The sequence below is a fragment of the Podarcis cretensis genome (genome assembly GCF_951804945.1).
Source record: "Podarcis cretensis genome assembly, chromosome: 8".
Lineage (NCBI taxonomy): Eukaryota > Metazoa > Chordata > Lepidosauria > Squamata > Lacertidae > Podarcis > Podarcis cretensis.
Window position 1 is genome coordinate 7,769,260 of NC_137177.1, and position 14,647 is coordinate 7,783,906.

The following is a 14,647-nucleotide window of genomic DNA, read 5'->3' on the forward strand; positions in this document are numbered from 1 at the left end:
CACGGGGATTTGAACCGCCGACCTTCTGATCGGCAAGCCCTAGGCTCTGTGGTTTATAAAACGACACCCCTATGTGAACTGAAATAATCCCTGCTGTGAAAGTGCTGCACTTCTGTGGGTCAGGCCAGGAGCAAACCAGCAGTAAATCACACTGTGCAAGTCGGAGTTAACTCCTTACTGGCAAGAACATGATCTGCACTGACTTGGTCGGAGGGTCACGCCTAAAGAGCATAGCGGCTCATTCACAGTAGGTCTTGCCCTATGGATCAGTGTCCGAGACTGAAAGTCCTGCCTTCCACAGCTGCTGAAATTGGGAAAAGTGTCTTTCTGCGGTTTGATGGCTCATAACACCATTTTTTTATTGGAGTAATATCATAACATTATATATCAATGGAAGGATAATTTAATGAAGAATGTAATGCAACAAAGTTTGTTCAATTATCTGTATTCTATCAAAAGTTATAGCCAAATACATGATGTATGGAAGTGAGAGCTGGACCATAAAGAAGGCTGATCACCGAAGAATTGATGCTTTTGAATTCTGGTGCTGGAGGAGACTCTTGAGAGTCCCATGGACAGCAAGAAGATCAAACCTCTCCATTCTGAAGGAAATCAGCCCTGAGTGCTCACTGGAAGGACAGATTGTGAAACTGAGGCTCCAATACTTTGGCCACCTCATGAGAAGAGAAGACTCCCTGGAAAAGACCCTGATGTTGGGAAAGATGGAGGGCACAAGGAGAAGGGGACGACAGAGGACGAGATGGTGGGACAGTGTTCTCGAAGCTACGAACATGAGTTTGACCAAACTGCGGGAGGCAGTGGAAGACAGGAGTGCCTGGCGTGCTCTGGTCCAGGGGGTCACAAAGAGTCGGACACGACTAAACAACAACATAGCCAAATAACCAGAAAAAGGAAGCACAACTTGCTTAGGTTGATATGCAGTAGCTTTCCTTCATCTGAATGTAGCCAATGGGAGTGAGTGTTTAGAGAGCCAATCGGGTGTTACGAGCCATCAAACCTCGGAAATACACTTTTCCTAAAAGGTTTCCACAATTTTGGCCGCTTGCATAAATCGCCTCCTCTGCAGGGTTTCCCCAAGCAATCAGAGACTGTGTCTACATGCAGTCAACTTCCCCTCCACCCTTTCTATCTCTCTTCTGGTTCTGTGAGTAAAGGCAGGAAGCTGGTTGCAGGAGGAGAGGGAGACACCCATGACTCTTCCCCAGCCAGACTCATCTCTGCCTCTTGGCCTCCACTTCTGCCTCTGATTCTGGACTGCTCTCTGCCCCAGACTCTCCCTGCTCACTAAGCCCTGTTACCTCTTCAGCTTCCTGCACCACCTTCTCCCAGTCTGCTCCCTCTTCTCTCTCTGACCGCTCATTGTCGTCCCACCACTACTCTCCTGGCTCTGTGCCTTCTTCCTTGGTGGTTCCCCAACTGGTTCCTCTCACCATTCCTTTGTGTCCAACCAGTCCATGACAAGTCACCTGAGAATCCCACTCTTTTTGGGTACCATCCAAAGAGCTGGTGTTGACCTATAAAAGCCAAACCACCCGCAGGGCCTTGAGGGCACACCTTGCCATACCCACCTCGACCCGCTTCAACATGTCCCATTTATTCATTATCTTCATGGCGTACACCTGGGATGTCCTCTTCAGCTTCACGACCGCTACCTGTGCAGGTAAAATAGGGGGTGGGAGTCTGTGTGTTGAAGAAGGGGCTGGACTGACACACACATCCCACAGTTGCACCATGCATCATCATCATCATCATCATCATCATCATTATTACAGTGGTACCTCGGGTTAAGTACTTAATTCGTTCCGGAGGTCCATTCTTTTTTTTTAAACAGGACCAGTGGTCAGGGATGATGGGAACTGTAGTCCCAAAACAGATGGAGGGCCGAATTTGGGGATGCCTGCTATACAGTGGTACCTCGGGTTAAGTACTTAATTTGTTCTGGAGGTCCGTTCTTAACCTGAAACTGTTCTTAACCTGAAGCACCACTTTAGCTAATGGGGCCTCCTGCTGCCGGAGCACAATTTCTGTTCTTATCCTGAAGCAAAGTTCTTAACTTGAAGCACTATTTCTGGGTTAGTGGAGTCTGTAACCTGAAGCGTATGTAACCTGAGGTACCACTGTATTATTATTTTATTTATATGCAGCCCATCTGGGGAAACCACTCAAAAACAGTCGTGGCTTCCCCCAAAGAATTATGGGAGCTTTAGTTTGCCGAGGGTGGAGAGCGCTGTCAAGGGGCCTCTATTCCCTTTGCAGAGCTACAGTTCCCAAGGTGATGCATGAAGAGGGACGGATTGTTAAACCGCTCTGGGAATTGTAGCGCAGTGAGGAGCCGTCTCTGCCGGAACTTTGCCCCAAGTCAGCCTTAGCCAGGCTGGCTGATGGGAGTTATAGTACTCAGGCTAAGACCCTCCCTGCCCGCAGACTGTCTCGCCAGAGTGGTGCATGCTCTAGTTATCTCCCGCTTGGACTACTGCAATGCACTCTAAGTGGGGTTTCCTTTGAAGGCAACCCAGAAACTGCAATCAATCTAGAATGCGGCAGCTAGACTGGGGACTGGGAGTGGCTGCCGGGACCACATAACACCAGTCCTGAGAGATCTGCATTGGCTCCCAGTAAGTTTCCAAGCACAATTCAAAGTGTTGGTGCTGACCTTGAAAGCCCTAAATGGCCTCGGTCCTGTATCCCTGAAGGAGCGTCTCCACCCCCATCGTTCAGCCGGGACACTGAGGTCCAGCATCGAGGGCCTTCTGGCGGTTTCCTCATTGCGAGAAGCCAAGTTACAGCGAACCAGACAGAGGGCCTTCTCGGTGGTGGCGCCCACCCTGTGGAACACCCTCCCTTCAGGTGTGAAGGAAATAAACAGCTATCCTATCTTTAAGGTTCAGGGTTCAGGGAAGTTTTTAATATTTAATGCCACACTGTTTTTAACACTTGATTGGGAGCCGCCCAGAGTGGCTGGGGAAACTCAGCCAGATGGGCGGGGTATAAATAATAAATTATTATTATATCTGCAGGGCACCAGGTTGGTCAAGGCTGCCCTACGGTCACCAGAAAGGGACTGATATTTCAGCGTTGTTTTCTATTGGACTACTGAAAAGTTTGCCCCGCTGGCCGTCTGGTACCGAGGGCACCTGGTAGCAGAGAGAGCCCCCCCCCAAAAAAAACCCAGCCTTTCTCACCTCGCTGAAGGCTCCCCGTCCAATCACTTTGAGGATCTCGAAATCGTCCCGTTGCAGCCGCAGCGCTTTCAGCCTGGAGGTGACTGGCTCCGCTGGTGGGACAGAAAAGCAAATTATTTTTCGGGGGGGGGGCAGGGAGGGGAAAGAAGAGAAACCCAGAAGGGCAGCAGGGCAGCTAGGAGGGTTTTAAAGGAGAGGCTGGATGGCCATCTGCTTTAGCCAAGACACCTGCATTGCAGGGGGTTAGACTAGATGACCCTTGGGATACCTGCCAACTCTACAATTCTATGATCTGAGGCCCTTCTTTGTGTGCCTTCTCTGTGTGAGGTCCAGAGGGTGGCAAAAGAATAACAGGGCCTTTTCTGTGGTGGCTCCCGGTCTGTGGAATGCTCTCCCCAGGGAGTCTCGCCTGGTGCCTTCATTACATTTCTTTTTTTTAAAAAATAATAATTAAGCAATTTCAACATAACAAATTATCAGACCATATAAGCACATACATTATTTTCCCCCGTCCCCCCTTCCATCCCTCCCTCCCCCCCAAAAAAAAGGGATTTCCTGCAGCTCCTCCCTCTGATTTCTCTGCACATATTATTCTCTGCATGTTATAAAATTATACATAGCCTTGCCTTATCTATCATATAATCGACCAATAAATTTGTGGATGTTTATTCAAAACCTGCCAAGGAGGCCAGTTCATTTTGTTGGATTTTTTAGATAATTTGAAAAAGTTCCCATTCTTCCTTAAAGTCACAGTTGTCCTTATCACACAGTTTGTATGTCAATTTAGTCAGCTCTGCTCATCAATTTTTCTTGCCACTGTTCTTTCATTGCGATTTCCTCATTCTTCCATCCTTCTGCTATCAAGACTCTTGCTGCTGTCGTAGCAAACATAAATAGATTCTTTGTTTTTCTTGGCAGGTCTTGTCCTACAATCCCTAACAAAACCACTTCTGGCTTTTTTTACAAATGTCATTTTAAACATTTTTTTCAATTCATTGTATATCATTTCCCAACTTTTTTTAACTTCTCTACATTCCCACCACATATGATAAAAAGTCCCTTCTTTTTCTTTACATCTCCAACATTTGTTTGACCCGGTTTTATACATTTTTGCTATCTATACTCGTGTAATTTTCATAGAGTTTTCTTTCAAAAGAGAACAGTCTGTAAATTTCAATTCTACATTTCAAAATTTCAAATCTTCTTTACATTTCTTTAGGCGCCAGGCAAAAACGTTCTTCTTCAACAAGACCTTTGGCTGATTAATATTCTACAGCCTTTAAAATTTGTTTTTTTGGGGGGTGAGGGAGGTTATTGTTTCATTGTTTCTGTTTTAACTATTTATGTGTGCTTTTATCTTGTGTTTTTATCTTGTGAAACACCCTGAGATCTTTTGATGAAGGGCAGCATATAAATCTAATTAATAATAATAATGGTTGTGTTTAGAATAATCTTGTGCGTAATATAAAAAATACAAAATGAGACATTAAGGAAAGCCAAAGGGAAAATATGAAGAACAGAGGACCTGACGAACGGATGATTAAAAACGTGTGAGGCAAACGGTGGAAGTCTTTTTAAAAAAACAACACTTTATTTAAGGTAGATAAGGACAAGATGAAATTATACAATTGAATATAAATATAGATGGGAAACGGCTATGTATAGTGAATACTTATCTTTTTCTTTTACTTCTTTATTTGTTCTTTGTTCTTTTTTCTGATATCTTACCTATCATTTCACTCCTTTATTGTGAATAGCATTTTATAGAGGTATAAATAACTGTAAATATGAAAAGAGACAAAGTATTCTCTAATTTTTTTCCTTGGTTATATGTATTTTCTTTTCTTTCTTTTGTATTTTCTTTTGTTGTAAATATGTATGTTTTCTAATTTGTACTTAATAAAAAAATAATTAATAATAATAATAATAATAATAATGGCTCACATCCACACTTTGCCACCCCTCTCCTTCCTTCTGCCTCTCCCCCTGCCTCACTTTGCCTAACAATAGGGCCGGCTCTGTGTGGCACAGCTGCTGAAAAGCCAGAGGATTTAGATCAACAGCTATTGGGCTGCATCAATAGGAGTATAGCATCTAGATCAAGGGAAGTAATAGTGCCACTGTATTCTGCTCTGGTCAGACCTCACAGTTCTGGGCACCACAGTTCAAGAAGGACACTGACAAACTGGAACGTGTCCAGAGGAGGGCAACCAAAATGGTCAAAGGCCTGGAAACGATGCCTTGTGAGGAACGGCTAAGGGAGCTGGGCAGGTTTAGCCTGGAGAAGAGGAGGTTAAGGGGGGATATGATAGCCATGTTCAAATATATAAAAGGATGTCACATAGAGGAGGGAGAAAGGTTGTTTTCTGCTGCTCCAGAGAAGCGGACACGGAGCAATGGCTCCAAACTACAAGAAAGAAGATTCCACCTAAACATTAGGAAGAACTTCCTGACAGTAAGAGCTGTTTGACAGTGGAATTTGCTGCCAAGAAGTGTGGTGGAGTCTCCTTCTTTGGAGGTCTTGAAGCAGAGGCTTGACAACCATATGTCAGGAGTGCTCTGATGGTGTTTCCTGCTTGGCAGGGGGTTGGACTCGATGGCCCTTGTGGTCTCTTCCAACTCTATGATTCTATGATTCTATTTGAAAATGCAAATAAAAAAATAATTGGAGGAAGAGAGAGCCATGGGTGTAGTGGTTGGAGCATCACACTACGATCTGGGAGACCAGGGTTTGGCTCCCTCCACTCGGTCATGAAGCTCGCTGGACGAGACTTTGGACCTTGCATCTCTTTGCCTATCCTACCTCACAGGGTTGTTGTGGGGAGAAAATGAGGAGGTGGGAAACACTCCCCCCCACACCACCTTGAGCTCCTTGGAGAAAAAAGTGAGCTATAAACACAATAAACAAAAATAAAATAAACCTAGCACCCTGGCCGAGGTCGGATGGGCACTGTCTAATAAATAATTTCTATTTGATTTTACACATATTTTCCAGCATAACATCCTTTTAAGCATCATTTTGAATTTTTTGGCTATCACCACCTGAGACTTCCTTCAACCTCAACCGATGTTTTTCTAAAGCCTTTCTAATTATGCATTTTGTTACTATAGTTACTGCTACAAACTCACATTTCCGATACATCTATTCTTAATTCTCCTCGCAATAATTTATAAATTACTCCTTACGAAACTTATTTTAACCCTACGAGCGATGTCAATGGATTACAACTGCTTTCTGGTCAAAAACTTCTTCCATTCCTTTAGGAAAGTCTGGTTCTGTGGGCGTTGTCATCCAAAAATAAAATAAAATATGGACGGCACCAGGTTGGCAGAGGCTCATCAACCCCGCATAACGCAGGCAGATGCGCTCACGTTTATTTTTGTGCCTTATCTACCCTCTGGCAGATGGTCTTTCGGATGAGCAAGAAGCGGGGAAATAATGTGGCATTTTCGAGCCCACCTGCTATGGCCTCCGGACCGCCTAGGCGTTGGCCTCGGTCTTATTAATAGTGGGCCAGAGCTTCCCTTATACAGCAATGCCAACTCTGGGCAGGGGTAGCATGACTCAGAGGTTTCTCAGAGAAGGCCCTGTGCACCACCAGAGGCCTGAGCGCATGCCTTAAAATAAACTGTGCGGCCAACTGGTGGGGTGGGGAGGTCACGTGACCCGGCGAGGGGGGTCAGGTGACCTCAGCACTTGGCGTCAACCGGGTGACTCAACCGCCGGCGGCAACGACGTCTCAGAGATTAGGTGTTTGGGGAAACAGATAACCCCTGAGGATCTCGAAAGCGATTTCCTCACATGGCGACGGAAAGATGAAGCAAAGAGATGCTCAGAGAGAGATGCAATCGCCGCCGCCTTGGCAGAGCGACAGCTGGAAGTCTCAAGGCGGGGAGGGAGAGAGAGAGAGAAACAGCTTATAAATAGCTCAAGGATGTGACCCAGGAGGATGGAATGGGGTTTGTTTGGGGAGGAGATTGCAAAAGACTCGGGGGAAGAGGCAGGAGGGAAAGCATGGCATGCTTGGTTCGCCCGATCGTCACACGCCCTAAAAAGAGCCTGACCGTTAGGTCCAGTCGCGGACGACTCTGGGGTTGCGGCACTCGTCTCGTTTTATTGGCCGAGGGAGCCGGCGTACAGCTTCCAGGTCATGTGGCCAGCATGACCAAGCCGCTTCTGGCGAACCAGAGCAGCGCACGGAAACGCCGTTTACCTTCCCGCCAGAGCGGTACCTATTTATCTACTTGCACTGGTGTGCTTTCGAACTGCTAGGTTGGCAGGAGCAGGGACCGAGCAACGGAAGCTCACCCCGTCGCGGGGATTCGAACTGCTGACCTTCTGATCGGCAAATCCTAGGCTCTGTGGTTTAACCCACAGCGCCACCCACGTCCCTAAAGGTAAAGGAACCAGCCAAAATGGCGTCTTTTCATCCTTCTTAGGGTGCTGCGATGCCACTTTAAACAGCGATGGATTCCCCCCCAAAAAATATACTGGGAGCTGTAGTGTGTTAAGGGTGCTCAGAGTTGTTAACAGACACCCCTATTCCAAGAGCAGTTTAACAAACCATCCCTCTTTCCAGGGGGCTTTGGGAATCGTTGCTCTGGAAGAGGAATAGCAGTCCTCCACAGAGACGCGGGTGGCGCTGTGGTCTTAACCACCGAGCCTCCTGGGCTTGCCGGTCAGAAGGTCAGCGGTTCGAATCCCTGCAACGGGGTGAGCTCCCATTGCTCTGTCCCAGCTCCTGCCAACCTAGCAGTTCGAAAGCACACCAGTGCAAGTAGATAAATAGGTACCACTCCGGCGGGAAGGTAAACGGAGTTTCCGTGCACTCTGCTTTCCGTCATGTGTCCCATTGGGCCAGAAGTGGTTTAGTCATGTTGACCACATGCCCCAGAAAGCTGTCTGTGGACAAACACCGGTTCCCTCGGCCTGAATGCGAGATGAGCGCCGCAACCCCATAGTCGCCTTTGGCTGGACAACCATCCAGGGGTCCTTTACCTTAGGGGTCCTCTTGCTAAATGTGTGGCAGCACTGGGGTACAACGGCAGAACAACATATGCTGAGACCACGGGGTATAGGGCGGCATATAAATGCAATACAGTGGTACCTCAGGTTAAGTACTTAATTCGTTCTGGAGATTTGTACTTAACCTGAAACTGTTCTTAACCTGAAGCACCACTTTAGCTAATGGGGCCTCCCGCTGCTGACGCGTCGCCAGAGCACAATTTCTGTTCTCATCCTGAAGCAAAGTGCTTAACCTGAAGCACTATTTCTGGGTTAGCGGAGTCTGTAACCTGAAGCATATGTAACCTGAAGCGTATGTAACCCAAGGTACCACTGTAAATAATAATAACAACAACAATCCATAATGTCTACCATGATAGCAGCAGTAACTGCATTAAAAACATGCTTCAGAATTACACCCAAAATAAAAACAAAAAAACCAGTGTGGAGAGGCCCTCTCTCACAGATTTTCCGCCACTCTCATGCAAGCACAAAGGGCATCTTTGATCCCTGTGTTTGCCACATTAAAAAAAAAATGAATTAATGCTCCATCGGCTTTGACAATGACCCAACATGCAGACAATCTGGGGCTGTTTGTTTTCAGCTGGGAGAAATGATGGGGAAAGCATAATCACCAGCAGATTTTCTGCGCACCTCCTACTACTGCCAAGGCAGAAAAGGAGAGTGTGTGTGTGACATTGGCAACCCTACCCCTCTGCCAAGGCAGCCAGAAGGGCAGGAATCGGGGCAAAAGGAGCCTTATAGGGACACAAGACCTACCCACCTTGGAAGAATGGCAGATGAAAGTAATGGACTATATGGAATTGGCAGAAATGACTGGCAGAATCCGAGACCAGGGAGAAGAGTTGGTGGAAGAAGACTGGAAGAAATTTAAGGATTATTTACAGAAACATTGTAAAATTAATGAATGTTAAAATGATGTTGGAATGAAATGAAGTGGTTTTAGCAATAAGGTTAAATAGGAATATGTAAAAATGGATTGATATTAGATGAAAATATAAAGTTATAATATGTGAAGATAAAGAACTAAGATAAAACAAAGAGGGTAAGGATTTGCTGAATTAACTATGTGAACTGGAATACAAAAAAGGGAGGGGTGAGGAAGTCATGAAAATAAGTAAATGAATTGTAAGATATAGAAAGAGGGACTTATTTTTAACTGTTTTTATTCTTTTTGTAATTTGTATTTTTTTGTTTTTTGTTTTTATTATCTTTGTATCTTTTTTCCTATTGAAATCTTAATAAATATTATTTTTTTTAAAAAAAGGAGCCTTATAGGGTCAGACCAGAGAGTCCCATCTAATCTAAGATTCTGCTCTCCATAAAATACTTCTGGGGAAGGCGCAGAAACAGAGCAGGAAGGCAAGAACCACCTGCATGCGTTCCTCGCTCCCCAGAACCCAGGATTCAAAGATAGACTGTCTCTGAAGCTGAAGGTTCCACTTTGAGTTTTTGTGACTCGTAGCTATTGATGGATAGGGACGTGGGTGGCGCTGTGGGTTAAACCACAGAGCCTAGAACTTGCCGATCAGAAGGTCGGCGGTTCGAATCCCGGTGACGGGGTGAGGTCCCTGCTCCGCCAGTAAAGTAAAACAAGTAAAGCGAGATGAGCGCCGCAACCCCAGAGTCGGTCACGACTGGACCTAATGGTCAGGGGTCCCTGTACCTTTACCTTTTAGCTATCGATGGAGACATTTCTCTCTCGGGTGTGTATCATTACAACCTTGTACCCAGCATTGCTCAGGGCATTTTTAGAAGGTTTCGTCTGCTGTCGATTCAAAATTGCACCCCATCGTACCCCAAAACTGACAAAAACCTGCTCCTTGATCTCAGGAACCACATCATTTGGTTACGGCATCTTTAAAGGTAAAGGTAAAGGTACCCCTGCCCGTACGGGCCAGTCTTGACAGACTCTGGGGTTGTGCGCCCATCTCACTTAAGAGGCCAGGGGCCAGCGCTGTCCGGAGACACTTCCGGGTCACGTGGCCAGCGTGACATCGCTGCTCTGGTGAGCCAGAGCCGCACACGGAAACGCCGTTTACCTTCCCGCTGGTAAGCGGTCCCTATTTATCTACTTGCACCCGGAGGTGCTTTCTAACTGCTAGGTTGGCAGGCGCTGGGACCGAGCAGCGGGAGCGCACCCCGCCGCAGGGATTCGAACCGCCGATCTTTCAATCGGCAAGCCCTAGGCGCTGAGGCTTTAACCCACAGCGCCACCTGCGTCCTTTAGAGGTGTCCAAATGCACAGAGGTCACAAAAACCACTTCCCAAAATATTTTGCCGATCCTCCAAGTGTCCCTATTTTTCAGGGATGTTTCTGATTTAGATAAGCCGTTCTGGTTTCTGATTTGATCCTGCTTTTCCTTAGGACGTCCCCATTTTCATTGGAGAAACGTTGGAGGGTATGGAGTCATTTGACTCCCGAGCTGTCTGAAGGCAATCCTGTATAGGGAAAGAGTTTTTTTCTTTTAATGTTTTGATATATGTCGGAAGCTGCTCAGAGTGGCTGGTGCATTCCAGTAAGATGTGTGGGTTATAAACACTAAAAATATAATTACGGAATGGGACATCCCTATTTTCATTGGAGAAATATTGGAGGGTATGTAATAATAATAATAATAATAATAATAATAATAATAATAATAATAATAATAATAATAATTTTATTTATACCCCACCCTCCCCAGCTAGAGCTGGGCTCAGGGCGGCTAACACCAGTAAAATTACAGTAAATACAGGGGGGAAATACAGGGGGGAAAGGAAAAAAAGAAAAAAACAATTTAAAATACAGGTTAAGATGCAATTTAAAATGCAGTCTCATTTTAAAAGTAGCCCATAAAACAAAACCATAAGGGGAGGGACTGAGTCCAAACCAAAGGCCAGGCGGAACAGCTCTGTCTTGCACGCCCTCCGGAAAGATGTACAGTGGTACCTCGGGTTAAGAACTTAATTTGTTCTGGAGGTCCGTTCTTAACCTGAAACTGTTCTTAAACTGAAGCACCACTTTAGCTAATGGGGCCTCCCGCTGCTGCACGATTTCTGTTCTCATCCTGAAGCAAAGTTCTTAACGGGAGATACTATTTCTGGGTTAGTGGAGTCTGTAACCTGAAGCGTCTGTAATAGCAGCGCTTTTAAAGCCCCCCGGAGCTCGCTCAACCCATCACGTCTCTTGAACCTGCAGAAATTGTGGCGCATGGACCTCCCCCAACTGCACATGGTGACCCATCAGAGGCGCATTGAGCCTCCTGGCTTGCGGTGGTTGCTGTTCTGCTGTCTGCCTGGTGGGCTGCTTCCAGCTTCCAGCTCAAAGGCATTTGTGTATCTTTAGCCATTCAGCAGCAGAGGGGATTTCGCAGTCCCTGCGCCGCGGAGGCAGAGAAGGTCAGGCTCACACCCTGAGCAGCTGTTCCTCCTCTCTTCCCTCTGGACCTGCCGAAATATTGCACGAGAAGGACTCTCAAAAGGCACAGGGGGCCTTGACCTTGTTTGCGTCTGGGGGAGAGTGGCTCCCTTTTGACGCCCCGGCCCTCTCCGTCCCGAGACTGGCCCTGTTCCAGTGGCTTTTCGAGAGGGAGTGAAATATATTTGCTTGGGTAAATATATTTATTTGCCTTCGAGGCATTGTTCAAGGAGCAGGACTAGAGCCAGGTTGCAGGTGGCATGGGGTGGAGAAGTTAATTTGCTCTCTGGCAGCTGCTAGACTTGCAAGATATTGAACCAGGAAAGAGATTCGTGTGCCCACGATGTTTCAGTGTGCAAGGTGGGGTGGGACATGATAGAAGCTTATAAGATGAATTTGTGTGTGTGTGTGTATACATATACAGTGGTACCTCAGGTTAAGTACTTAATTCGTTCCACAGGTCCGTACTTAACCTGAAACTGTTCTTAACCTGAAGCACAACTTTAGCTAATGGGGCCTCCTGCTGCCATTGCGCCACCGGAGCACGATTTCTGTTCTCATCCCGAAGCAAAGTTCTTAACCCAAGGTAATATTTCTGCGTTAGCGAAGTCTGTAACCTGAAGCGTATATAACCTGAAGTGTATGTAACCCAAGGTACTACTGTATATATATATATTGAATGGAAATGGTTTGTTGAATATTTACAGATAAATTATAAATGGGTAAAAACATTGGCAGGATTTTTGTAACAACCTGCAGTTTCAGAAGAGTATATACTTAAGATGAAATAAATGAGCAAATGAAGTTAATGTGGATATGCAGAAGATATTAAACACAAATTTAAGGAACCGCAGAAAGAGGAGGGGTGGAAGTCAAGTTTGGAAATGTCAAAATGAATGTACAATTAGTGAAATGTATAAAATTAGTGAAATGTATAAACTTGGAAAGTATGTATGTATAAATAAGTAAATGAATAAAATATCAAAAAAAGAAAGAAGAAGAAGAAGAAGAAGAAGAAGAAGAAGAAGAAGAAGAAGAAGAAGAAGAAAAGGAGTCTTCTCTTCTCATGAGAAAGTAGTAGAGAGCATTGTTTTTCTCCCTCTCGCATCATATTAAGCGGGCAATAGATTCAAGCCAGAAAAAAGAAAGGACTACTTTCCACAATGCACAGTTACCTTCTGGAACTCCCTGCCACAAGATGTATTCATAGGCAATGGCTTAGAAGGCTTTAAAGAAAAACACAGAGCAGGGGAATTTACAAAGGATAAGAGGTCTACAACTTACTAATAGCCCAACAAAAGTGGGTCAGGCCCCACACTGCTCCCCCCCCCAAAAAAAAACACATTTGTGGAATGAGAAGTATTTCAGCAGGAAGCTACACACTGGTTGGAAATGAAGTAGTGGGGGCACCTCAAAATTTCTGCAGAGTGTACATGACATCGAAAGAGGAATTACAGTATGACTGCCCTGATAGTATAACTGTGAGCACACAATACAAAGGGAACTTGAAGAGGTTTTGTTGTTGTTGTTGTTTAGTCGTTTAGTCATGTCCGACTCTTCGTGACCCCCTGGACCAGAGCACGCCAGGCACTCCTGTCTTCCACTGCCTCCCGCAGTTTGGTCAAACTCATGCTGGTAGCTTCGAGAACACTGTCCCACCATCTTGTCCTCTGTCGTCCCCTTCTCCTTGTGCCCTCCATCTTTCCCAGCATCAGGGTCTTTTCCAGGGAGTCTTCTCTTCTCATGAGGTGGCCAAAGTATTGGAGCCTGAGCTTCAGGATCTGTCCTTCCAGTGAGCACTCAGGGCTGATTTCCTTCAGAATGGAGAGGTTTGATCTTCTTGCAGTCCATGGGACTCTCAAGTGTCTCCTCCAGCACCAGAATTCAAAAGCATCAATTCTTCGGCGATCGGCCTTCTTTATGGTCCAGCTCTCACTTCCATACATCACTACTGGGAAAACCATAGCTTTAACTATACGGACCTTTGTTGGCAAAGTGATGTCTCTACTTTTTAAGATGCTTTAACTGGCATCTTAAACAGCGGCTCTCTTGCAAAATGCTTTGCTCGGACAAGAAGTAGCTGACAGCTGCCGCTCATCTGACCTCCACAACAACAAAACAAGTCAGATATGAGAAGGTTAAAATAAAAAGCGGGAGGGGTGGGTTGGTTGGAAGTCCTGTGTCCAGTTCTGGGCACCTCAGTTTAGGAAGGATGTTGACAAGCTGGAAGGTATGCAGAGGAAGGCAACCAAGATAATCAAGGGTCTGGAAACCAGGCCTTATGAGGAACAGTTGAAGGAGTTGGGCAAGTTTAGCCTGGAGAAGAGGAGACTCATAGCCATCTTCCAATTGCTGCCACATGGAAGTGGAACAAGCTGCTCCAGAGGGGAGAATCGGAGATCCAAGAGATTCAAGACAGGAGATTCCGAATAAAAATCAGGTAGAACTTTCAGACAGTAAGAGCTGCTTGACGGTGGAACTGTCCCCCACTGGAGGTTGTGGACTCTACTTCCTTGAAAGCTTTTAAGCAGAGGTTGGGTGGCCATCTGTCAGGGGGGCTTCAGCTGAAATTCCTGCATTGCAGGCAGAGGCGTAGCAACGTCAGGTGGAACCGGGTGCGAATTTATTTTGTCACTCCCCCCCACTGACGGCTCAGGGTAGGCTTGGGAGTCACGGGCAGGTAGCGTGCCAAATGTCGCCCCCTTAGTGATGACACCCAGGGTGGCCCGCCGCCCCTCATCCCCTTCCTACGCCTCTGATTTCAGGGGGTCAGGCTAGATGGCCCTTGGGGGTCCCGTCCATCTCTATCATTATATGATTCTACTATGAAAATAAGAGCCTGCAGTGTGTGTGTGGGGGGGAGGTATCTTTCTCCATCTTTCTGTGCTTCCTCGCAATCCCGTCTGCTTTCAGATGCTGCTGATGGAGAACAGGGCAGGCTTTCTTCTTCAAGAGAACACACCACACAAGGCAAGCCAGCGAGGCCAAGGCTTAATATTAGTACATTTCCCCCGTTCC

The 14,647-nt window shown here is 46.1% G+C and overlaps 1 protein-coding gene across 4 annotated transcripts in view; it reads right to left on the reverse strand.

Moving 5' to 3' along the window:
• Positions 1-14,647, reverse strand: part of DMPK (DM1 protein kinase) — a 57,517-nt gene that overhangs the window by 22,514 nt on the left and 20,356 nt on the right. For all 4 annotated transcript variants that reach the window (XM_079985441.1, XM_079985440.1, XM_079985443.1 and 1 more), the window contains exons 2-3: positions 3,204-3,295; positions 1,590-1,673 (exon numbers count right to left, since the gene is read on the reverse strand). In XM_079985441.1, coding sequence (XP_079841567.1) covers positions 1,590-1,673; positions 3,204-3,295 — 176 coding nt within the window. The remainder of the gene's footprint in view (positions 1-1,589; positions 1,674-3,203; positions 3,296-14,647) is intronic.